The sequence below is a fragment of the Acipenser ruthenus genome, chromosome 2, assembly GCF_902713425.1.
Source record: "Acipenser ruthenus chromosome 2, fAciRut3.2 maternal haplotype, whole genome shotgun sequence".
Lineage (NCBI taxonomy): Eukaryota > Metazoa > Chordata > Actinopteri > Acipenseriformes > Acipenseridae > Acipenser > Acipenser ruthenus.
Genome location: NC_081190.1, coordinates 71,282,328 through 71,307,671, shown reverse-complemented (window position 1 = coordinate 71,307,671; position 25,344 = coordinate 71,282,328). Strand labels below are relative to the sequence as shown.

General features: G+C 37.9%; 3 protein-coding genes across 6 annotated transcripts in view; 1 reads left to right on the top strand and 2 right to left on the bottom strand.

Moving 5' to 3' along the window:
* The window catches only part of gstcd (glutathione S-transferase, C-terminal domain containing), a 46,100-nt gene extending 36,060 nt beyond the window's left edge, over window positions 1-10,040 (bottom strand). The window contains exons 1-4 of one of the 2 annotated variants that reach the window (XM_034013802.3): window positions 9,903-10,040; window positions 8,859-9,312; window positions 7,302-7,757; window positions 759-1,004 (exon numbers count right to left, since the gene is read on the bottom strand). In XM_034013802.3, the coding sequence (XP_033869693.3) occupies window positions 759-1,004; window positions 7,302-7,757; window positions 8,859-9,278 (1,122 nt within the window). In that variant the 5' untranslated portion in view covers window positions 9,279-9,312; window positions 9,903-10,040. The remainder of the gene's footprint in view (window positions 1-758; window positions 1,005-7,301; window positions 7,758-8,858; window positions 9,313-9,902) is intronic. The other variant, XM_034013803.3, reaches the window with a different exon arrangement.
* Window positions 10,041-10,092: 52 nt separating this feature from the next.
* LOC117408817 (integrator complex subunit 12-like) lies at window positions 10,093-18,923 on the top strand. 3 transcript variants are annotated; one of them, XM_034014143.3, is made up of 7 exons: window positions 10,093-10,358; window positions 11,154-11,321; window positions 11,948-12,085; window positions 12,402-12,589; window positions 13,128-13,287; window positions 16,220-16,372; window positions 17,947-18,923. In XM_034014143.3, exons 2-7 carry the CDS (start codon window positions 11,166-11,168, stop codon window positions 18,514-18,516), a joined length of 1,365 nt encoding a protein of 454 aa, XP_033870034.2. In that variant the 5' UTR covers window positions 10,093-10,358; window positions 11,154-11,165; the 3' UTR covers window positions 18,517-18,923. The 3 variants fall into 3 exon arrangements, with proteins under 3 accessions (XP_033870034.2, XP_058856270.1, XP_033870036.2); XM_059000287.1 differs by having other exon boundaries at window positions 10,093-10,364; XM_034014145.3 differs by lacking the exon at window positions 10,093-10,358 and adding an exon at window positions 10,367-10,465.
* LOC117408954 (rho guanine nucleotide exchange factor 38-like) overlaps window positions 18,916-25,344 on the bottom strand; it is a 19,902-nt gene continuing 13,473 nt past the window's right edge. The window contains exons 10-14 of the mRNA XM_034014424.3: window positions 24,008-24,325; window positions 23,002-23,133; window positions 22,120-22,318; window positions 20,346-20,581; window positions 18,916-19,765 (exon numbers count right to left, since the gene is read on the bottom strand). Coding sequence (XP_033870315.1) covers window positions 19,580-19,765; window positions 20,346-20,581; window positions 22,120-22,318; window positions 23,002-23,133; window positions 24,008-24,325 — 1,071 coding nt within the window. The 3' untranslated portion in view covers window positions 18,916-19,579. The remainder of the gene's footprint in view (window positions 19,766-20,345; window positions 20,582-22,119; window positions 22,319-23,001; window positions 23,134-24,007; window positions 24,326-25,344) is intronic.

Genomic DNA, 25,344 nt, shown 5'->3' with positions numbered 1-25,344 from the left:
ACTAGTCGGCGCATCTGTATCCAAGATAGCAACTGCAACCAGAAAATCAAGGATTACTGTGTCACATGCCTTTAAGGAATGACAAGCCTCCCACCTACATGAATGGTGGCTTACAACCAAACACTTAATGCAGGGAATGAACAAGCTACATTAACCAGAACTGTGTGCAGAGAGTTACATTCTTGCAGATTTGCAGATCCTCTAGAGCTCCGCTGTAGAGGATAGCATGTCACTGCTGGAGCCAGAGCTACAATAGGCTTGGCTCCAAATGTGGGTTTGTTTGCCCAACATAGTACAGTATCTGCAGCAGCTGCATCCAATCTGATCTAGGGACATGGGAATCTGTAATTCCACACCAAACAAGTGGGGGAAACCATATTTATGAGGCCTGCAGTATATGTTACTTTTAAATTACTTCTTTATGAACTCCTACCATAGATGTTTGTTTAAACAGCAGGGAGTCAGACAAAGGAAAGTTATACTTAAGTAAGTTATGGGAAGGAGTCCGATTAGTTCAGTGTCAAGAACACTGGACTGCAGAGCTCGAGTCTAAGCTTGGTCATCAGCTGTGAATGGGTCTGATACTGGGACACATGTAACAGCACCGTAATAGGTACTGTATCAAACATGTATTCTTTCCTAAAAGGGTCCAAGCCACAACACAGTTGACTTAAACTTAACATTGATAGGTTTAGAGACTTGGCATAAAAATATTTCACAAAACCAAAGCTATGAAACAATGACAAATATAAAGTTACTTTCAGTTTTGTCATAGTCGGCCTTGGCCCGCCTATGAAAGGAGCCACTGCCTTTTCCTCTTCGTGATTGGTCGGGTTCTGTGGTTCCGAACTGGGGGCAGGCCCTTGCTCTGGGAGGCTGAGGAAGTGGATTCCACAGCTGCTAGCTGCCCTGCGCACTCCAGGCACCTCCTGGATATGCAGGTACCACCGCTGCAGAAGAGGCAGTCGCTCCAACATCCAGCCTGGTTGCTGGCCAAGAGAAACCTGAAAAAAAGTCAAAGCACACTCATTAATCAAAACGTCACCTCCAATTAAGCAAGCTGACAACTTTCACAACATGACGAAAACCCTAAACTGAGGACTCCAGTTGCTGAAAAGAGTCACTTTTCCATTTCAAACGCGTCTAGATTCATCTGAAGAGACATGCTAGACTGGCTGTGAAATCCAAAACCAGCCCAACACAACTGACCCAGAAACCCCCTCTGTTAGTACAAATAGGGCAGAGCTTCCTTCTCCATCCGATGGAAAGGAGATTGGGGATGAATGTTAAACATGAAATATATAACAGAATCCTTCAGACTCAGAAACAACAACCATCTGATTAGGTTTCCATCACAGCCCAGTCGACCGCCTGGTTATCTTGAAGCAGTGGATGCTGGGATTGTTGTGAAAGTTACTGGGGATATATCCACCTAAAGTATAGTTGATGAGCAGTATCAGGATGTCAGAAGAGGTCTGTTTCCCATAACATCATATAGTATTACACGTGTGTTATAGGTGCAGTAAAGTACTTCATTTCCTGATTAAAATACAATATTATCAAATTTTAAAAGACAATTTTATACCATTAGGAATCTCCGGTATTACAGTACAAGGTATGTACTGTACATTTCTTGTACTGTAACACATGAAATAGATTATATCTGCAAGATGGCTGCTACTGTATATACAAAGCAACAGAAACATTTTTAATATTTGGACAACTTATTTAAAAGTTACATAGAAGTTAACATATGTAATAGCTTAAGTGGGCTTCATCAATGTTATAAGAAAGCTGCCAGAAAGAAGGAAAAAGTGAATTGATAGAAAGAGACTGCTTGAAATGTAGTTTATTTAGTTGATTAGTTTTCTATGATGGTTCCTTCAGCGATATAGACCCAGTGCCTTTAACCTTTTGATCAGCACTCGTAAAAATGATTTCCAACTTGTACAGCTGAGTGTTACTGTGGCTATTGTCATATCAACACAATCCCTTTGAGGAAGCAACAGCTGACTCTATTTATGAAAAGAGCATCGAATTTTCCATTTATCTTAAATGTAAAGCTATCAGATATACCGTAGATTAAAATGCTGATAAGGCCTGATTCAGATTCCTAGCTATTTAAAATATGCAACAGATGCCAACATAATTTTTCATCAGCAGAACTGATTTCCAGTTGAGGAATCACATTGGTTTACTCCCAAGTCCCAATTAAAATAGAGATGTTTTCAATCATAAGCACAGAAATCAAACACTGTGGTCTATTAAAATATTCTAACGAAGTTGCCTGCAGATGTAGTCAAGTAGAATAATACCCTTTGAGCATAATATGTGCTTAATATTTACCACTGCAACTTCTACCTATTCATATTATTTGTTAAAGTGTGAGTAGCTTTAAACTTTTTTTTTCCTTTCTATTTCATGGTGCCTACAGTGAGTTATTATAATTTGTCTCTAAATCTGAGTTGAAAGGTTGCATTGTCATATGATTTGCATGTATTGATATAGGCTCAGTATTCTCCAGAAAAGCTCAAAGCCAATTAAAGGCAAACTTAGAGAAAAATGAAAGCTCAATATTGGAGCAACATAAACCAGAACCACAAATGACACTCGAGGCAAGTTTTGACAAAGCTTTTAAACTAAAACCTTTTTTTTCTGGTATAACTACAACCAAGGTGGAGGAACCTCTCATCTCAGAGCTTGGCAAGCAAAGGAAGGTATTACACTACTCATAAAGTATTACATCTTAATATATAAAGAAGCAAGTTTGTCTGTCTGTCTGTTCCTTTATGCATTCGGACCCCGCAGGAGCCAGTGCAACCAAACTTTGCATGGCCTCCTCTTTCATCCAGGGGAAGGTCAAGGGCTATGTTTGGATCCAAAATTTGGACCCCCGGGGTACTTTATTTAGTACCCCCATTGCTGGATCACTACAGTAGCCATGTATCTCAAATTAAAGAAACCAAAACCAAACAAAACCTAAATAAATAAATAAATAAAGTTAAAAAAAGGGAAAGCGGTCAGAGCGCATTGTGTGTCACCCAAGATCAGTAACTTATAAGAAACTATAAGTCTACCGTTCCCCAATGTGTCATGCATGAAATATTGGATTTCCCCAGGCAACGCCGGGTACTTTAGCAAGTTACTATTATTTTACATTATATGCAGTACATTTACTTTACTTTTTGCTATGCTATGCTTATGTCAAGAAATAGGCCTATTACATTCACAGGTTTCAGGTATCCAATCAAGTGCAGTTCTTTCAGATATTTAAATGTGTCCCATAACCGATCTTCAGACATACTGTAAACATTTAGCCTACCTGCTATTTTGATTGATTTAAGTTTTGCACAGCAATTCAAGTACTTCCACAGCAATTCAAGTATTTGCACAACAATTCAACGTACTGGCATGCCCGCAATCAGAATGCAGATTTAGCCGGTAGTTACAAAGACCAACACTGAGTCAGTTTCTGTCAACGGCCGGCACTGAGGCATTAAGCCATGTAGACACAGGAGCAATAACAAATTCAAACAACAATATCTAACTGCGTATTTGACATTCCGGCATACTAAACAGCTTAAGAGCCTAAGAAAATGTTTAGTCTTGTTCACAGCGAAAAGTCAAATACCCTGATGCAGGTATCTTTCACCTGCCTACCAGTCTGTAGAGCCTTTACAGTCACCTTATTCCATTATTTATTTTTTGGGCACAGTTCTCACACTATGTGGGAAGGGGAGGCAATCATTCTTTACAATAGTAGATACCTAGGTAATACAAACAGTAATGAATAAAGACAAGCATCAGAGCATGTAAGGAGTGCTTTTGATTTCAGGTGGCAGGTATAATTAACCCTTTTTGACTTTATGGTTTCTTAGTTTTAGCATTACTAGGTAGAATTCTGTTACACTTTGTATATGGTAGGAATCAACATACAAAACAGACAAAAACTGTGGAAATTAGATAATATCTTATATATACTGTGGTATATAAATTACAGTATATGAGATTACTCCATAAAACATTCATTCTGAAGGTCTTTTCAATTTGAAATGCCAGGGGGACAAAGTGGTGTGTTGGATGAAATAGCTTGACTTTAATTTTATTAGAATTTAACCTTTACAATCATGCTTATTCTTTTAGACATCAATGATTATAGGTAGGGGTCTACCTAAATTGCGGAAATCGGGAAATTGAGGGGTCACCGCAAAACTCACCTCTTTTAGGGGCCAATGCACACCGGAGAGAAAAAAAGAGAGAAAAAAGAAACCTCATTTAAATGAACTACTGCACAATGCAAGCAACGCAAACTACGTATCTTATAAATAAAAAATAAAAAACCTCCTTAGACAACATTTACAAACTTCAGTTGCCAGCAACTTTACGGCTTCAAGTACCAGTTGCAGTACCAGTACCAAACACTTTAGCAAATAGTGCAGAATGCAGTACCAGTACCAAACAGTTTGAGCAACTTTTGGCAGGAAGAAGCCCTGGAAGCCTAAAAAATACTCCAAAGCGGTTAATGTTTACTGTTCAAATGACAACGATGTTTTAATCAGCCCATCAGTGCGTCTGTACTGGCTTTTCTGTGACATGTACTGTACAGTAGGAGGTAGGACAAAGTCAGTGCTGCATTGTTTTGATTTAGGTTGCTAAAATCTAGTTTTCAGCATTGGAAGTAAAATACCAGAAACGGACGACAAAGCAAAAAAAGCAAAGTATATTTCGGCTGATGATCGTGTCTTTGGAGAAAATACGATCGATCTCTATCTAACGATTTATTGGGGGCGGAAAAAACCATCATCTGCACAGAAAGCCATGGCAGCACAGACCACCATCTCTGTCGCCTTGGAGCTTGAAAACCACCTGTTTTTAAATGTGGGTTTTTGTGACCGGTAAACGGCTTAGCCGTCCAGTATAGTTAGAACTGAAGAAAAGTTTAGTTAGAGCTCTGGACAGGAGTTAGGTTTTGTTTTGTTTATTTTGTTTTGGATGTAATCAGAAATAAACACAAAGGAAGGCACTGTCCTGTTTCCATTGAAAGCAATTGTTTGAGTGCTTTATTTGTAACAAGAAAATGGGGCTGGTGAGAGCTGACACCTGGGACACTACATACAAGGGTCAACTTTGTCACTATATATATATATATACTGTATATATGTGTGTGTTAAAATGAAACCATAGATATGCGTGTGTATATGTTTACGTATTTACACAAACTATTTGTACGCGTATTATTTGTAATATATTGAAAAACCCGAACCTAATTTGAATACATTTTAACTCACGGACACACCAACAGTGCTGGTTGTTTTGTTGTTCGAAAGCATATTAATAACGTTCGTTAATATACTTTTATAGAGGGGGGCAAATTTGCCATGACAACCCTACATATCACATTCGCCAGTATCACCCAGAAGGAAATTCAAGTCCCAATGAACAAGTAAAGGCTAGTATGTCGATTTCAGGTCAGCAAACAATTACCTCTATGCTTGGGGTGAATTACCCAGCTAATTCAGCAAGGGGATGAAAATGATCATGGAAAAGAGCACGTTTTTTTTTTTTTTAATTAAAGATCTCAGGCTATACAGAATAGTTGATTCTGCAGACTTCAGAGGCTTGGTGTACGTCCTAGACCCACAATACCAAGTACCTTGCAGGAAACAATTATAATACCAGAGACGTACATCATAGTCAAGGCTGAAGTGAAAGCTGAATTGCAGACGCTAAACAAGTGCTAACTTATAGACTGGCATTTATTCACACGTGTTCAGAAAAAAAAAAAACATGTTTAATATAAAATGAAAACAAAGATATTATTTATAATAAAAAAATAAAAAATTACATTTAAAATCAATGTTTTTAGAGAATTTTAAATGGCTAATTTAGTGTCTTTGAAATATGCAAAATTGCAATATGCATACAAATCTGACTGTATTTAACTGTAACTGTATCGCAATATTGTCTTCAGTACTGCAATATAGTGCAATACAGATCCTCAGTCCCAATACCCACCCCTAGTAAAGTTGGTGGTATGCTTTCCCATAGACGGGGCGACTCGATGGTAGGTGGCAACCAGAATTCGGCCATTTTGGAGAAAGCGCGTAGCTGCGAGTTTTTTTTAAACACCTCCACTGTGGTCAGCAGTGGGGCAGGCAGCAATTGGATAGACTGCCGGGCTGATCACAGGAAGGAGTTTGGCAGTACAAAGGGGACGCAGCTAGGTGAGTACGGCCCCTTACGCTGAATGATTAAAAAGTCAGAGCGCTGTCTGTTTTGTTTGTTTTTGTTGTGTTTTGGCAGAAGAGTAGGAGCCAGGGAGCTGCAGCCAGAGAGCCAGCACTATAACCTCGAGCACCAACCGCACTGCACTGCACTGCACAGCACAGCGAGCACCAGAGACAGAGAGAGCACTTTCACATTTTTTTGGTTGTCTGAACATTTATATATTCACCCACACCACTCACCTCCTGACAGATGGAGATAAGGGGCCTTTCACACCTAGTTTGTTTGACTATTTGATGCGGATTGAAATGCGGTTCTGTTCGTTTAGAGCTATATGTGAAACCTCTGACAGTGACGTAATCACACCAGGATGCGAATCAAACCAAATAAACCAAGATCACTAGAAAAGGTGGTCTCAGTTCGTTTGAAAGCGAACTCAGTACGTTTGCGACATTGCTCTCTCAAAACTTTTTGCATTGTGAAAGCAAACGCATTCAGGTTCACTTGGAAACAAACCGCTCCAAACTGTGGAAGTGACGTAACTGATCAAACGCCAAGGAAGTGTCCAGCCTTTTCACTCAAACACGTTTGACAAACTACTTGGAGTACTGCTGAAACAGAAGCTTTGCTTGAAGTATGGGCTGATGTATACATCCAGGAACAACTGGCAACTGGATTTACATTTTTACATATATCTGGGGAACCGCTAATCCAATTTTTATGAAAACGGTTTCAGATAACAGTATTTAGCATAAGTTAAAGTAATGAGTATCAGATTCTGGGGATATAATACCAAGGTGTTAAAATAGGTATTAATACCACGTTTCATGACAATTGGATTAGCGGTTCTCCAGATATATGGAAGTGTGACGTCATGTAAAACCGCTTCCAGGGGGGATAATAAAAAAAGGCTGGTCTTTAAAACCCCATATAGGTTTCTCTAAGCCTTTGTTTCAAAGTAGCATATTGGTGTGACTGGATGTGGGATAAACCAAGTGAGTGCTTTCCAAGCATCTCTCATTGTTCAAAATTAATTTAGCTAAAGAAAAGGACGGATGACCTTAACATTAACTTACCAGAAATTGATGAAGGCACGGTAATAGGACAACATCAGTGAGAGTGAAGTACAGCCCCTCTGCAAACACATGCTCCAGAGATGGGAGCTCAGTGGTTTTCACTTTCCTGATGTGAGGTGGCCCCCTGGTGGCAGCAGAGTGTACCTCCTCCACAGAGAGTTTGGCAAGGGCAGCTTGGAGCTCCAGCTGATCTGAGCTCTGAAGATCCTCAGCTGCTCCCTCTTCTGGGTTACGCTCTACTGAGCCACCCTGAAGTCCTGCCCCTGGCATGTCTTTCTTCTGCTGCAGCTTCTGCCTCCGGATTTTATCATCATTGTGGACCCTGACAGGCTCCCTAAGTTTCTTCTCTAGGTGTAGGAGTGCAGTGGGGATCTCTGACTGATGATCTGGCTGCCTGCAGAAGTCTTCTACAGCAGAGGGGATGCTAAGCTCACATAGCCTGGTCCACTCACTCACCTGCAAGGAAAAGCATACCCAGGTTAATCCTTTCATCTCCTCTAACTGGCATCACCTAACACCATACTTCGTGCTGCATTACGCAAATTGAGAGCTATAAATTTTGGCAACTCAGAAAACAGTGTCATTTTAAATTTGCCTTTGACAAAACTTATATAATAGGCTATATACTTATCGGGGTATCATTAATAGCTCCTGTTGAACAGCGGTGTGAGCTTATTACTTCACACACCTGAGGTAACATTAGACACACATGGCATCTTTTGTACAGGTAACGCTAAAATAAATACCTGGAATGTCTCACTGCTAAAACGATTCCCTGCTTTTTTTGTGTGTATTTACTGACTAATACATACATGCCAACAGTCCCTATATGGTCGGGACAGTCCCAATTTCCTAGCAAATGTCCCGTGTCCCAATGCATAGGAAGAAAGTCCCAATATTCACCCACAGAAAAAAAAATCATTTATTCTGCACAGTAGAGTTAGTGAAAACCACACATTGTGCTCTTCGTGTGGCTGACACATCTGCTGATCACTAACTTATAAAAAGGTAAGAACACTTCATTATGTTTATTTTTACTGTCATGATGGTCGTGTGGTGTTGAGTTGAGGGGATACGTCTATTATATGATAATGAGTGTTTTTCCCATGTGTATGATGCATATGGCCCCCCCGAGACGAGCGTCCCGCTGAACAGTTTCAAGTATGGTAATATAATATTCTCATTTATACTTGCATTTGAATGTATACTTTATTGTAATGGTATTATTATAATGTAAAATTGAAAACAGAAAAAAACATGTGTTGATGGTTAAAAAAAAGGATTCCCATTGCAGAGAAGTTGAAGCCATGCCTAGCTTTATTAAAAGCACTGGAGCAAATAGATGCCACAGGCAATCTTGTACTGTAGTATATTTTAAATGATATAAAGAAGGAACAACCAATGCACCTGTAAGAGCTTGAGAAATTAGCTTTTGGATGAGCTGTTGAAACACTGGAACGTTATTAAGAATAAAAACAAGCCCAACAGGTAACGCCTTGGGTATCAGTTGTTTAAAATATATATTTTTAGGAGGAACTACGGGATATGCAGACTTACTTCAGCACAGGCCTTTAAGCAGGTCTTCTTAAAGCCCAGCAGTTCAGCTACATCTTTCCTGCAAGGGTCTGCCTCAAGAGTCCTCTTGATTATGTGTCTCAGTACTACTGCCAGGCCAGCACGACAGTACCTGCCACCCTCTTCCACCACTGCAGGCAGGCGGCAGCTCCTTATAACCTGGGGCAACTCCTGCATGGAGATCATTCTGAAATCCATGCCCTCGGGCAGCCATTGCCTCCATGAATGCCCCTCACCAGCCAGGGAGGTGGCAGAAACCAGGCAAACTCGAAAAGACTTGGACTCGCAGTAGGACAGGAGGAACAAAGCTATGGATGTATGAAGAGGAACAGTCTCTTCACTCTGACCGGACACTGCCAAGTACAGACATTCTTCTATGCTGTTTGAATTGGTATGCTTCATTTTTTCAAATGTTCTAATGACAATGCAGCCAGTTCTGTAAAAATAATAATAATAATTAAGAAATGCTGTAAGACAATTGTGTTTTTGTGAAAGCATCAAACTTGATTTTGAGAAACTTAGACATGGTCTCCATCATATTGGCAGAATTCATAGATTACAGCTGTTCACTGAATATAAAGCCAATGTCTCAGGTCTTTTGCACCAGGAAACCAAAAAGTCAAATTTCCAGGAAAATATGAAGTGTATAAAGATAGAAAGACCGACAAGTGGACAGATAGATAGACAGACAGATAGATAGATAGGAGCTGTTAAAAAGCGCAGAGGATTTCATACTGCAGGACTTTTGATATTCTTAACTGTGTGTGTGTGTGTATATGTATACACACACACACACACACTACTGAGAGGTAACAAAAATGCATTGTGTAAAAATGCTCACTAGTACAATTATGTGGTTCTGAGGTAGTGGCAAACGCGGTCTTTTTCGTGCCAAGTAGGTATAGTACCAATGTTTGTTTTGTTTCTTTCTTTTTACAGAACGAAGTAACATGTCATTATCTATTGCAGCATGCCTGTTCGTTCTCTGCTAAATAAAAGGGTTTGAGGAATATACAGCTTCCTTACTTGCAATACACTACCGTGAGTAAGTAGATCTCTTTCTGTGTATGCAGTCAGTCACGCTGTTTGAAACCACTTCCTCTTCGTGTAACAAGCAAATCCACCCGTGCTTCCATACACAACCACATTGCTGCGTTGCATTTCCTATTTTTAACAATACCTCTGTTGCTTGAGAACCGTCAACACGTTTGTGTCAGACAAACGCAATTACACAGCAGTGTGTTATTTTATTTGTACACGAGAAATGTGTTGTTAAACTAAATTGGATTAAGAAAAGCGTTGTATGTTTCTTCCGGAGTCAATTTTCAGACGAACTGTGTCTGTAGTTATGCTGAAGCTGGAACAGCGGCAACCACAATATTAATAATAAAATCAAGTTATTAATATGTAATTTAAACAGACGATTATTTGTATTGCATTTTGTTATTATAATTGTTATTATTTTTGTCGGAAACACAACAGGTAAGGGTATGTGCTATTCATCTAATACGCGATTTAGTCTGACAACCCTCACTACATACTCAGAAAATAGGAAGCTACATTCCGTCCGAACTGTAGCAACATCCAAGGTAGCTAAAACAAAACTAACCCATTTAAAATAAATGCAAAGCTGCAGCAGTCTACCACATTTCTTAGGGATAAATGGTCGTTGTTCCTGATTCGCCTGATTTCTTTTTTTTAGAAAGACAGAAAAGTTACAGAAATATTGCAATAGGTTTTTTTTTTTTTTTTTTGGTATATGTACATTTTTTTACCCCCTTGTAAAAGGTACTACAGTACTGAACAGTAACTTACGGCACCCAGCAAAGTTTATATTAAAGAACAATCCACACCGTCTAGTTGTACGACTACGAGCAGTGTACCTACAGTGTAACAGTATTGTCAATTGGAAAAAAATAGCAGAAGGTCGGTGTAACCTAGGCTCTTTGGTCTTCATATTAGGCAAGGTTGTACTCCTAGTTTCATGTCCCTTTCATGAGACAATTAAACAAATATGTAGGGAATTCCAAGATATTGAGTTGTTGTAAATATTTATTGAACAATTGTCAAATGCTGTACAGGTAATTATTTATCCGTGGAAGTTGCATGTCATTTTTAATGCAGTAGGGCATTGGTATAAAGTACCAACAGTTGCAATTAGAACCTCTGGCCTAGCCACATGGGATGGGATCACATTATTGAATTGAATTATTGAACAATTATATTACTATGGTGTCTGTAGTGTGATAGGCTCATTTGTATTCTGTATTGTTGCAGCTGACAGAGATCATGGCAGCAGCAGTAAGTTGGGAGCTGGATCCTATTTTTCTAAAAGGCCTTGGATATCTCCACTCAAAAAGCAAAGATTCTGCAGAAAAGCTAAAGGCACTTTTAGATGAGTCTTTAGCAAGAGGGGGTGATTCAAACTGTCGGCCAACTCAAAAGGTAATCCTCTGTTGAAGATGGTAAGTTTTGGGGCTCCCGAGTGGCACATCCAGTAAAGGCGCTCCGCGTGGAGTGCAGGATGAGCCCTATAGCCTGGAGATCGCAGGTTTGAATCCAGGCTATGTCACTGCCGACTGTGACCAGGGGTTCCTAGGGGGTGGCGCACAATTGGCTGAGCGCTGCCCGGGTAGGGAGGGCTTAGGTCAACAAGGGAATCCACGGTTCTCAGAGCCCCAGCGACCCCTGTGTATCTGCAGTGCGAAAAATGACGGATTGGCAGGAGCACATTTCAGAGGACATGTGTTTCAGCCTTCGATTCCTGAGTCGCCAGGGGGTTGCAGCGGTAAACCAGGATACAAATAATAATTGGGCATTCCAAATTGGGGAGAAAACCGGGGTAAAAACCATTGGCGATGACTAAATTAAAAAAAAAAAAAAAAACCAAAAAAAAACATATGGTAAGTTTTACTGCAGCTCTGTGCTGTGCAAAGGGTACCATTAAACAAGCTATAAAGAAATAACTAGTTTCAAGAAGTAATAGTAAAGTAGAAATGTAATTTTTGTAATTTTATTTTGTTGTTATTGTCTTTTTGTTATTGTTATTATTGTAAATTATTTTTCCATAGGAAGTGGAAGTTTCCAAGGTTTCCAACTCAAAAAGTTCAAGCAAGGAATCAAAATCTTCCTCCTCGGGTAGCAACAATGGCAAAACAAGTGGATCTGAAAAATCAAAGAAGGAACCTGAGAAGAGGGTATCTGAAAAGGTAATTACTTGTAGGAAAAATTCATAGTTGTATTTTGTTGCTGTTTGTTGTTGCTTTTGTTATCATGTTGCCTGGGACATATCAGTTAACATTTCAAATTTGTTCAGTATTTTATATTGACCCAAACAAATTCAAAGCTCTGGCTGTGACAGTGTAATGTGTTTTTTTTTTTTTTTTTTTTTTAATGTTTACATGATTTTCTATTTGCTATAAAATGTGACTGTCTTCATGAACTTAAACTTCCTTCCATCTCAGTTGTTGTGCTAAATGGGTTGTAAGCTAAAATGTTCCTCAATGCTTTCATGTGTTTCCACAGGTTAAGGTGGACCCAGGTGATGGAGTTGACTTACCAAAGAAGCCCCGGTTGGAAAAACAGGAGAATCGTTCCTCTCCCATTACAGTTCAGACCAGCAAGGACATTCCCATGCCAGACCTCTCAAGCTTTGATGAAACCAGTGCTGATGATTTTGCCATGGAAATGGGTTTAGCTTGTGTGGTGTGTCGGTATGTTTAAGTCTTAATTTTAAACCTGCTAAGAGATGCAAGACAACAGTATGTTCATTATCAACCATTCCTTGTATAATAGGCAAGACCAGCAATTTAACGTCCCCACAGCAAGTTTTTCAAATGTTTACAAAAGCTTCTCTGTCCAAGGTAATCCATTACTGTAGAGCGTCACACTATAGAGTACTGTTACATATGGTTCACGTTCTGAGGTTCTGTAAGAAGATGAAGTACATACCAGATATAATACATGAGAAGAAGTTTGTAGATCAGTAATCTCAATATAAATGACAACACTAAGTACTTTTGTTTACAAAATATTGCTTGTTTTAGGGCTCTGTTAGTTTTCACTTATACAAACATGATGGACCATATATCAAAGTCTTTACAATTTTTTTAATGGAAGAAGAAAAAGATATATATATATATATATGGATAATTAACAAAGGAGCTTTTCTTATTTTTTGTATTTATTTATGTACTTACTGTATTCTCTTTATGATATTTGCAATCGTTCTTTTTCAAAATGTTTTTGCAGGCAGATGACGGTGACCTCAGGGAATCAACTTGTAGAATGCCAAGAATGCCACAACCTCTACCACCAGGATTGTCACAAGCCACAGGTGACAGACAAGGATGTGAACGACCCACGCTTGGTTTGGTATTGTGCCCGCTGTACCAGGCAAATGAAACGCATGGTAAGAAATGTAATGACTGACTGCAGTACATGTACTTTCTTGTAGAAATTAAATCTGTAAAACAAGCCGATTTAAAAATAAAAATAAAAATTAAAGACTCATTTGTTGTAAGGAAAGATTAGGTTATTATTATTATTATTATTATTATTATTATTATTATTATTATTATTATTATTATTATTTATTTATTTATTTATGGATTTATTCATTTCTTAGCAGACGACTTACAATTGTTACAAGATATCACATTATTTTTACATACAATTACATTATTTTTTACACATTATTGCAAGGACAACTAACTAAAACAGTTTTGTCATTTTTTCTCCGGTGTTCACCCAGACATGCTAAATTAGCAAAATATAATATTCTGTGTTTAATTTATTTCTCAATTGATCCTCGTGAATACAGCACATTTAAACCTTTGCAGGAAGTATTTATTAAAATATGTATGTATAGTACAATACCTCCTTAAAGTAGTTATACCACTTTTAAAAGCCAGGTGGCAGCAAAGGACAACTGTGTTAAATAGCACCACATACAGTATGTTTAGTGTTCTGTGTTTCCGGTTTGTTCCGAGTTTTACCGAAAAATGACTTGTTTTTAACTGGACATTGATTTTTATTGATTTATACCCAATTGTTGTCTATTATTCAGTATTTTCCTGGTACTATTTTCTACAAAATACACAATATTTTGATTAAAATGCTGTTTTATTTTGACTCCGACACAATAAGAATCCCTACACTGTATCCTAGGAAACAGCAGACGTTTAGATGTCAGAGGAGCAAATAACGTGCAAACGTTGTTCTGTCACTTCACAAATACATTATCACCTGATTATGTTGGCCAATCAAAGTCTGATTAGTGTGGCAGTTGCTGGGCATAGTAACTACTAGCTTGATCAAAAACTAAATTGAAATACTTACACAAAAATATCATATTTTTAGTGGATGAGGATTGGGGAGAAAACGTAAATCACTTTATGAATATTTAAAAGAAAACAGAGTATACAAAAAGCAAAAATAGCAAAAGTGAGTCAGATGAGGCAGAGGATGCATAGCGCTGCAAATACTGCTGCATTGAGGTACATGTTTGCACTGACAGGAAAAGAACATACTGAAAAATAAGAAAAAACATTAAACTAAAACCATAAAATGAACTGAGAGACAAGCAATCTATTTATGCAGCTTTTACACACGCTTTAATAAAAAGAAAGTGCAGAATGACTGTGTTAATGAGTTTGTCAGAGCGCTGTGCTTTGCTGGACAGCCACTGTTTATTGTAGAGAGATATGTATTGGTGACTTTGTGCAACAGTACTGTCCATCAGCTAAAACACTGCCTAACGCCGACAATATTAATTGTAAATATGTGACAGAAAATGGTGATGCTTTAGTTGGTAAACCTATGGAACGCATTGATGGAAATGTCCAGTGTGATTTTTGACGCGTCTCCCGATGGCTTGCACCGCCCAGTTCTGTCAATTTTCTTTTCTTTTTATGATTTCAAGGCGAATAAACCTGGCTTGTTTTGTGCTGATTGATATCTTCTACAGATACTATTTCCATCAGCACAGCAATTGCCCAAATGTTCGCAAAGTACCAAATAACTTAGGAAAATGTGGCTGTGACTTGCACATATTCTGCTTCATCATACATGCCAGGGACATTAAACTTAACCAGCACTGCTACTCATCATAGTCTACATGTAAAGTGTGTATACTGAGATTTTTTCCCCCTGATTTTTACCGATGTTTCAATTGAAAACAAATTTTTACCGATTTTATCCCTATTTTAATATATGTAAAATAAACTCCGAAACATTCCCAGAAACTTTTTTAAAGATAGAAACCGAAACTGCAGAACAATAAGTATGTTGTATTCTAATAGTTTAACTTTAAAATGTTATTGAATACCATATAATTTGGCAACAACTAGTTGCTTATTGTCCATAAACTTTCTGTTTATTTAATAATTAAAAAAATAAACTATTTTATGGTTTTGGTCAATTTTATTTAGATTAGTGTTGTCCAATAGAAATTTCTGCAGGTGTGGTTACGGCTACACTAGTTTCAGCCACATGCACTAATTTTAGTAGAAAATGCCTTGCATACACTTACACAATACAGGTACTGTAAATGTACTTCAACACTTTTATATATAACACAAACCTGGTGTTCAAACAGGGACAACACAATTATTAGTTGACTTGTAACCAGAGTGAAAATGCCAGATTTCATCACCATGGAAACACCAGGAATATTATATGGAGATGGGAGCTGTCAATCGTGGTCAGCTTGACCAATTGGAATAACCGCTCCAGGACAGCAGTAAAAAGCAAGGCCAGCTAATAACAAAAAGCTCCAAGGTGCTGAAATCCGGTGTTTTTCCAGACACTATTTGAGCGAGGCGAGTGACACAAAAAGAAAAAATTGCCTCCTGTATTTCAACGCTATCTATTCACAGCAGTGTTGGCACTCGCATTGAAACAGGGAATTTGTTTTTGCTTTTCGTGTCGCTCATCTCAACTTGCTCAAGTCGTGTATGTGTAAATCCACCTTTATACGCCATTTTTGCAGATAACCAATAAGCAGTATCCAAGGAAGTAAAGAACACACAACGATCAAAAAACACTTGCTTGTGCTGCTTTTCGTCTTACCATTTTACTAACAAACGCATAAAAAGGTCAAATTACAAATGCATATGCCGTGCGAATGAGTATTGTCCATTACTTATTGTTTCTTTTCTAATCAAAAATGCAATTCGCCACATGTGGCTTGTGGCTAATGTATAGGACAACAGTGATTTAGATGGTTTCTTTTTTTTGTATTCTGAAGGCAAAGCTTGTGCCATAAGTGTGCTGTAGACATGAATTGCTCTTTCACCGCACCTCTGAGTTTTCCACATTGTCTTGATTCCTGTTACTTCCAGGCACAGAAGACCCAAAAACCTACACAGAAGCCTGCGCCCGCTGTCGCTTCAGCAGCTCCTGTCGTAAAGGATACTTCGGTCAAGAAACCTGAGGTCAAACCCAAACAGGAAACGGCCACCACATTCCAGGCATTTAAGAGAACAGAAGTTAAGGTTAGAGCCACTGCCCTTTTTGGGTGGATTGTGACCAGCCAGGTTAACTTCTGAGATCTGTAATTGCTACTGAGAGTAATTTGGTTCAGATGTATTTCACATTCACCGGTATGGCTTTGACATTGAAGTGCAGTACTAGAACTAATGCTTAAGTATCTTGCCAGAGTAAATGAACCACAACCTTTTTTTTTATTTTTATTTTTCTTCCTCCCAGTAGGCAACTAATGAATTAATCTAAAATTATAAGAAAAGAAAAAAAAAAGTATATCTGAATTGAGAACCGGCATGATCTTAATCTCCTTGTCCAGTGGCCTCCCAGAATGAGCCTATAAGGAAAAGCAGAACACTTATTAATGTGAAACACAGGTATTTCACAATGACATTTGTGTAAGCTCTCAAGCAAACAGACTGTTGTAGTCTTGCTTTTGACAGAAAAGAGATTTAGCAAAGTTATGCAGATGGCAAAGCCTACTATTGCACGTATATTGGCGTAAAAAAAAAAACTTGTTTTGCAACAGTATTTTATTTCCTGAGAAATTCCAAGAGAAACGTTTACAATTTCAGCATTTCTAACAAACAGTACCAGCTTGGACAGATCGGAATTGCTAATCAGACCCCCCGTATTTTTCGACATGCCAAGCATTGTCAGTGCTGTTGTGGTTGCTGGGTTACATGTTGCCTGATGCTGTGGAGTGTTGTGTCGTGCTTGCTGTTGCCAGGATGTGTGATGCTGTAAGTGAGTGGTGGTGTGTGTACGACAGAGATGCCATCTTAAGTATTATACACTGCGTAGCACAACAAGCTGTGTGGTTAATCTACAACAACACTGTTTCGTGTCAGTTTTGTACGATACAACAGTGTAATTGAGGTTGTATCTTTGTAAATGCATATTTATTTGATGTTTTATTTTTTCCTCAAATTGAGGGTGGTAAATTTGGACTGCGTCTTAAATTCGAGGGCGTCTTGAATTCGAAGGAATACGGTAGTACATATCAAGCTATGCAGATTAGAATATGGTAATATCGTAATCTATGAATGGAGTTAAGGCATACAGAATCCTTGCATTCTTATAGGGGTTAGGCTGATTTTGATTTTGGGGCTTGTCACAGTTGATTTTATTTCTCAAAACGCAAATATCCTTACTATCTGTCTGGCTGACATTAAGCAATGGATGTCAAAAAGCTATTTATTGTTAAACTCTGAGAAAAGAGGTAATGCTATTGGGATCAAAAAATCAATTAAACAATACAAATTCAGATGTTCTTGCAGTTGACAGCTTCCCATTTAAGTTGAGGTCTGAAATGAGAAATCTGGGTCTCATTTTTTACCTAGATCTCTCATTCGAACCTCATATTAGAAAAATAACTAAAGTGTCTTTTTTCATTTAAGAAATATCGCTAAATTAAGACACTTTCTTTCCATGGAAGATGCAGAGAGACTGGTGCATGCTTTCATAACATCCAGACTGAATTATTGCAGTGCTCTGTTTTCTGGTATTCCCAGATATGTGTTATCCCGACTGCAGCTTGTGCAAAACGCTGCTACGTACATAAGTGTCATTTTGTTTGTTTCAGGCATCCACAACGCTTTCAGGGAACACCTCCAGTGCCTCTTTGTCATCCGCTAGTGGCTTGACCGGATGGGCTGCCTTTGCTGCCAAGACATCTACAACGGGTCCTACTAGCATTAAACTTGGAGCGCCCACACAGAGCACTAGTGGGAAAGCGACTGCTTCATCAGCTAGCCAGAAACCAGTGGGTCTGTCAGGGCTGGCAAGTGCTAAATCAGGACTTGGATCCAAAATTGCTGTTGGCAGTGGTGGAAACAACAACGGCGCTAACCCTCCCCCCCTCAAGCCCCCTCCTCCACTGACCCTTGGGAAACCAGGCCTGAACCGATCTTCAAGTAGCGACAATGTGAGTAAGGTTGGTTCGCCAGGGTCCAGTGGCAGTGTTGCAAGTTCTAGTCAGGCCAGCTGTGGAAACGGGGGCAATGGAGCAGCTGGAAGCACCAGTAACAATGGAGGAGCAAAAGCAGCAGCAGATGCTGGTAAAGTTCCAACTTCCCAGGAGTCTCAGCTCAACGCCATGAAACGCCTCCAGATGGTGAAGAAGAAAGCTGCACAGAAGAAGCTCAAAAAATAAACACTCCCCATTCATTCTGTTTTTGAAACGCAATACTTGAATTCCTTATATAAAAAAATAAATAAATACATGCTGCTGTTCATATTGTTCTGAGTAGAAACAAACACAAATGTGCATTTTGGTACCAATTCAATAAAGTGTCAAACTGAAAATGCTGTTGATGTTTTGCACTCATTTGTCAAGTAATTTTAAGCATTGATTAACTATACAGAAGGAAGGTTGATTGGGTGTTTTTGTGACCTAAATATTTTCATATTTTTCTTATTGTTAAAAAATACCATAATGTCTCCACGTGGTTATGGTTTGTTCTGCTTCTTAGCAGTGTTGGGAAAGGCTAGAAATATTATTTAAAAAATCTTGCATTATGAGAAAAAAATGCAATGCAAAATACTGCTGATAATTGATTAAAAAAAAAAAGATTTTATTGTGAAAATTAAAACATTTGTCCCCAGTCAAAAGTTTTCATAAATATTATGCAAAACCCAATGGTCAGCAAGTAATAGTTGCAAAAAGAATAATTTGAGACAACTGGTCTTTCCACCTAGTTATTCATAAAATAAACCTGTAATCATTTATATAGACTTATAGAAATAAATATTTTTGAAGGTTTCACACAATGGCTCAATGTGACATTTTGGAAATGTTGTTTATCAAACTGTCAAGATTGAATTACTAATAATATAATATTTAGATGATATATTCACAGAAATGTTCATTATTAAACTACCATGTCATAATTACATTTAATTATTGCAATATTTAAATTATATATATATATATATATATATATATATATATATACACACACATACATACATTAACACAGATGAGCTCTTTAGATAACATAACACAATTAATATTTAACGAAGAGTAAAAAAAACACTGTAGGTGACAATACTATGTTCATGGCAGTAAGATTGTTATTCTTTTGCAGAAATTCTAGTGCAAAAATGACGTCTGTTTAAAATGTAACTTGCAGTGATAAAAATTATATTTAAAGCATTCATTTCTGTACAGCTTTCTGATGCAATATTCCATTCCACGGTTACTACTGAAGAATGATTTATGCATATGACATCTTCCCTAGGTAGTTGGCAGGTACGTATCCTTTCTGACCATTGGCCTCAGCCAGCCACCAGTCTTTGTTGCCACTCACATCGCAGAACTTCACTATCCTCACGTGCTGGTATTCCTGCAAGCTTAGCTCCTGTTCACTTCGAGCTTCAAATGCATAGACAGCATAGAATATCTGCAAATAAAATATGAAATATGCACTTTGACTTGTGACATTTGAATGGTGACATATGCACAGTAAATTGGCTTTCAGCACACGGTTATCATTGATCACTGCTATTGACCACCTAAGAAAGATATACATCTTGAAAATATAATTGGTGCCTATGGAAAGGATTACAAAAAAACTAGCATGTAGAAAATTCATATTTGACTTTCTTAACAGTACCTTGCTGCAGTTCTAACATTAGCACAGATGAGCTTGCATGGATCCATTTGTTTTAAGCCAATGCAATGCTGTCATAACAAAGATTTTAATTTATTTTTTGTGGTCAGTGTGACCAATGTACCTCAAAGTACATTTTAGTAGTTTCACTTCCACGATATGTCAGGTTATGCATGTGTACTGTATATGTGATTGGCAAATAGCATTATCAGTCTTCGTTTAGTCTGCTAGATATAAAGTAAGTTAATTGGCTCTTTAGATAACTGCTGGTCCCATACATTTTACTGTATGGAGGTAATAACACAGTGATAATGAATATGCATGATATGGATTTTCAAAGAGGTACAGCTGTTATTTTAAGAGAGACTACCTGCTGGTCTTCTGATTCGCCACAAGAATGGTTTCCATCGACCTCCGCCATTCCATTGATAGAGGAACTACTGTCACTGTGGGCAATGCTGAAGCTTTTCAAACTGCTGCTCCCATTACCAGAGATGAAAAGGCTAATGTTGTCAAAGTCCTCCTGTTGGTTATGTAATGTCCCATTATGTTCCTTTGTATGGTTGTATTGCTTTAGGAATGAAGAGTAAACATAACCCTGTTGGCCTTTTTAAAAAAAAAAGAAAGAAAAAAAGGTCCTTACAACATTTATGTTGGATTACTGTTGTCACTGGCTAGTGTAATATATCAACTAATGTAATAATAAAAAAAAACATTTTAATTACGTTGCATTCATTTTTTAATGTACAATCACTGTATCTTTTTTATGATGTCTGCTATCATTGTGTTTATTCGGTATTACGGTGCTTTCACCTGCATTCGGGAGCTGCTGTTCATTTCTAGTTGCCTGTCACAGACATATCTAACTAATTTGAAGCTGCTTATTCTTTAAGCATCCTTGTATACTGTATGTTTTAATAAATCAACTGTTGACACTTTCAGCACCACCGTAGCTGAGCTCAGACGTCAGAGTAGACAGATTCTGGTTGTAATTGCAAGTCCTTATCTTCCTTCCTGATTGCAGAAGTGCAGGACCTTATCATTTCATTTGCAGGGTGTTTTTTGGAGAGGTGTGGCAAGATACTATTGATAAAATGTACACAAACTAGTTCCCTGTCAGTGGGTGTGTGGGAGTAGGTATATCATCTTTTATAAGTACTATGGCCATTGGTTTGTAGAGAGGCAGTGGGCTGAACACAGTATACTGTATTAAAGTAATTGTAGCTAACAAAATAATTCTCTGCATTTCTAATGCCATGCACATCCATTCACTATAGTCTCAAATGTGTTGTTTTTAAAGCCATCTATGTTTTAGCTAACATGTATTTTCATTGTAAGTACAATATCTGGAATTACGTGGTTAAAGAAATCTCTGCAGACATGCTTTCTGGTGGTCTTGCACTTTCATAGTCATGTCACCTGAAGACTGAAATTGTTCCCAGCCCTTCAGGGCTGACTGAACATGCTTTGCAGCCAGTAAGGTGCTTGACCCAGAAGACCGCTGAGGCAAGCATACTGAAAACTTTCTTTTACCTATTGTAGTACCAGATGTCATGTTTTAAAATGAAAATACATGTTTGCGATATAATGTTTCTTTGAGACCTATATAGAGAATGGAATTGCATGACAGGTAAGATTTATGAACGTATTTTGTTAGCTGCAACCACTACCTAAGTATAAATATAGGATGTTTCTCTTACAAACAACCTATTCCATTTGCAAAAGTGTGACTGCTCTGTAAGGAAAGAGCCTTTAAGGACTTTACGCTTTAGTTTCTGTTCCAAAAATGTCCTTGCTTCTTTGTTTTAGCAACATATTTGTATTCTGAGAGGATTACACTTTCTAACAGTATTTTAATGTGCTTATACTCTGGTTGCTTTGGAGGCCTCAATGGGATACAGCTTTACTGTATTATTTCCTGGTATTCCTATTCGTATTCATCTTATTACTGCATACTGTGAGCAAAAACCTATTGTCCAAAAGAATCGATTCACACATGCCTTTAGACCCCTTATATTTTATACAGTCTCACTTATAAAAGTGCAGCGCTATATACCATGAATAAAGCATAGCTAAGCATGAAAGTGAGACTGGTAATGGGTCACAGGTATGCTGAGATTAGAAGAATCAGCAGTAGTACTCACTGCCAGTGTCAACGAGCCATCTGCTTGTACTCCCAAAGGGGTCCTGCTGTTCCAGCACAGCCACCAGCTCCCCCTCAAACAGACTCAAGTCCTGCTCCTGAGTGGCGTTACAGTTGCGCTTCAGCTGGTAGAGTTTGTCTGGAGAATGGCTTGATAACAGCTTGGACCGGTGGGCTTCTGACTGCCGTGGAATCTCATGCTTAAAAACACAAATGACACAGCTCATTAAAACTGGAAGGTCAGAAATGAGGACTGTTACTATGAGGGAAAACTCATTAGACGTGTCGTGTTAAGCAGCTAATTCAGGGATCTATTCAATTGAAAATGTAAATGCCCCTGTTATATAAATCATTAAAGTAGGACCATCTCTGACATACAAACACAGATTGGATTTTAGGAGGCTGTGTGTTCCAGTGGTTAAAGAAAAGGGCTTGTAACCAGGAGGTCCCTGGTTCAAATAATAATAATTACTTATATAAAGAGCCTTATTTTATTTATCTAAACAGCGATGGTGTTTATTGTTTTGTAACTATCTGGAAATGCCACTCATCATTTGGAGAATGCACCTAATCTACGTTCAGCTTTCTACCCTGTGTATAGTTGACATTCTTGCCGTGCCTGGACTGACAGGGCATAGAGATAGGTTTGAGCATTTTTGAAGTCTGAGAAAAGCTAGAAAGGTTTTTATAGCCTATAGTTCAAAACGTCTGAGACATGTACAGTATATAAACAGATGCATTAGAAGGTATTCTGATGGATTTATTATTGATCTTTGTTTTCCTAATATCGTAAATTATTTATAATGTTTAATATTTATGTCCTTTTGTTGTACAGTAAATTGTAAACATAATTACGTACATATATGCATATAATTCTACTTACCACATATTTCTTAGGTTTATCAAAACTCAATTTTCGTTCAGTTAACTTTGGAGCATTCTCCTTCACAAAGATTAGGTTATTAAGTTCTTCCATGACACTATTTTGCACTTCGTGGATGTTAGACAAAGGTGCCTTGAAAATGAAAGAGACAACAGTTTTGTTGATAAACTGAGCAGATAAGTCAACATTTTGACAGAAGCTAATGCCAGATGTGACCTGGCTATCAAAATCTACAGCAGTAACTCTACACCAAGGATGTCAAACTCTAGTCCTCAAGGTTGCAGGGTCTTCTGGTTTTCATGCAAACTTAAGCTCTCAATTAACATAATTGAATTAATTATTTGTTCAATTGGACATATTTAATATTTTTCAAGGTCTTTTACAGTTGATTATTTAAAAAATGCACTTGATTCAAGGTACACTACCTATGAATCATTTTGAGACCTGGAGAGGTGTTAAATTTGTTCAATTAATCAAATAATTAGACCAATTGAGTGATTGAGAGCTTGGGTGTAACGAAAGCCAGAAAGCACTGCTGCTCTCCAGGAACTGCTCTACACAGTTCTCTTATTTGAACCCAACCTTATTTTGTGTTTGAGATAGCTAAAGTACTCTATATCCAGTTTCTCTTCAAGAGTTTAACCCTTTTAACACTGCAAGAATACCTTAATTGAACACAGCAAATCACTAACTTTGTATTAGGTGTGCCTGTTTATATTAATGTTCATGAGTTAAGTATTATTTTCAATGTTTGTCTCAGTATTCTGATTCATTGGCTGAGTTCAGACTTTTTGTACTGCATTTATTTACTTAAATTATTATTAAAAAAAAAAAAAAAAAAGTATAAATGTAAAGCACTTTAGGATGAGTTTGGTCTTTTAAGGCTTTATGGAAAACTACATTGTTGCATTCCATTCTGTAATTCACTCCAAAAATACAAACATATTCTATAGTAATACAAGTATCCTAGGAATATGATCTTCACTCACTGATCATAGATACTTACAAGCAAATTTTGTATTGATGGAGATTGACGAGATGCAGAATCCATCAGGTCCCGAAGGAGAGCCACAAAGCAGTAAATACAGTTTATTAATATTTTCTTAGCTGCAAGGTTAAACACCTGGAGCTCCTCTACCAACTGAGCGTTGAGTGCCTCATAGTCTCTGCGTGCCATCTCCAGCTCATCTGGTGAGGACCTCTCCAGGCGGCTGTCATAGTCAAGCAGTTTATCATAGCGTTTCTGAATGAGCTTCTGAGGTGCTGAAAACATGGATTGCAATGTAGACAGAGGTATCAGAACCATTCTTTCCAGCTTGTCTTTCTGTAAACAGTGTTAAAAAAGAAATTAAAACTAGTATTTTACAACAACACAGAACAAAACAAAATCACAGGGCCCTATTCTGAAGCCAGTTAACGCACATTTTTAAAATAAAATATAGCAATAAACTACTCACAGCACCAAAGCTTTTTCTTGCTCGTTTAATATTGTTACAGTGTTTTATTCCTCTCAGGAAATTTGCCTTTGCCTTTGCTTGCATAGACATATAAACTAGACCCATATAACATAATTTATGAGCAAGGCCCTTCTCTCTTCTAACATTCTCTCTTCCACCATCACCTTCTGTTTAATATGCATCGTTCTTCTTATCAGTGTGTAGTTAACCACATATCTGTAGGTAAAACACTATAAGAACCCTCTCGTCCATGTTAGCTTGCACCTATAAATGTCCCTACTGATACCCTTTCCAGAAAAAAAACTGTACCCTTATGCTTTACTAATACTGTACAATAAATGGGTTTTATTCAATTGATATAAGCAGTGGTGAGTCTAAATACCGGCGTAGGTTAAATCATTAAACGAGGGGGCTTTTATGAAAGCAGGGAAAGCGGAGAAAGAGGATAATTACAGGCTTCAAGTGGGGACTAATTTGATACATGATTGAATGAGGGTTTCATGATGGAAGGAGAGGGATAAGAGGACCAAAGAAGCCGACTGAAAGCCACATTCAAAAAGAATGTAGTGCAAGAAAAAAGCAATTTTGTTAGGCTGTGAATTTCAAGGGTACCTAAATGGCAGGCTGCCAGGTGCATGTGATGACATTGTCTGGAAATCCGAAACCATGCAGAAACAAGACAGAGAGTCAGGAGATAAGATGTTGCAGCTTAGAACTGAGATCAAATGAGTTTGGGTGGAAGTTTTGATTAAGCAAGGAGGTAAGAATAATAAGCAAAGATGAGGGTGAAGGAAGGGGTTGGAAAAGGCAAGTGATTTAAAACTTAAATGATATATTCTAAACTGCAAAGTATCACTGAGTCCCTTTTCTGATGATGTTCTGGCTT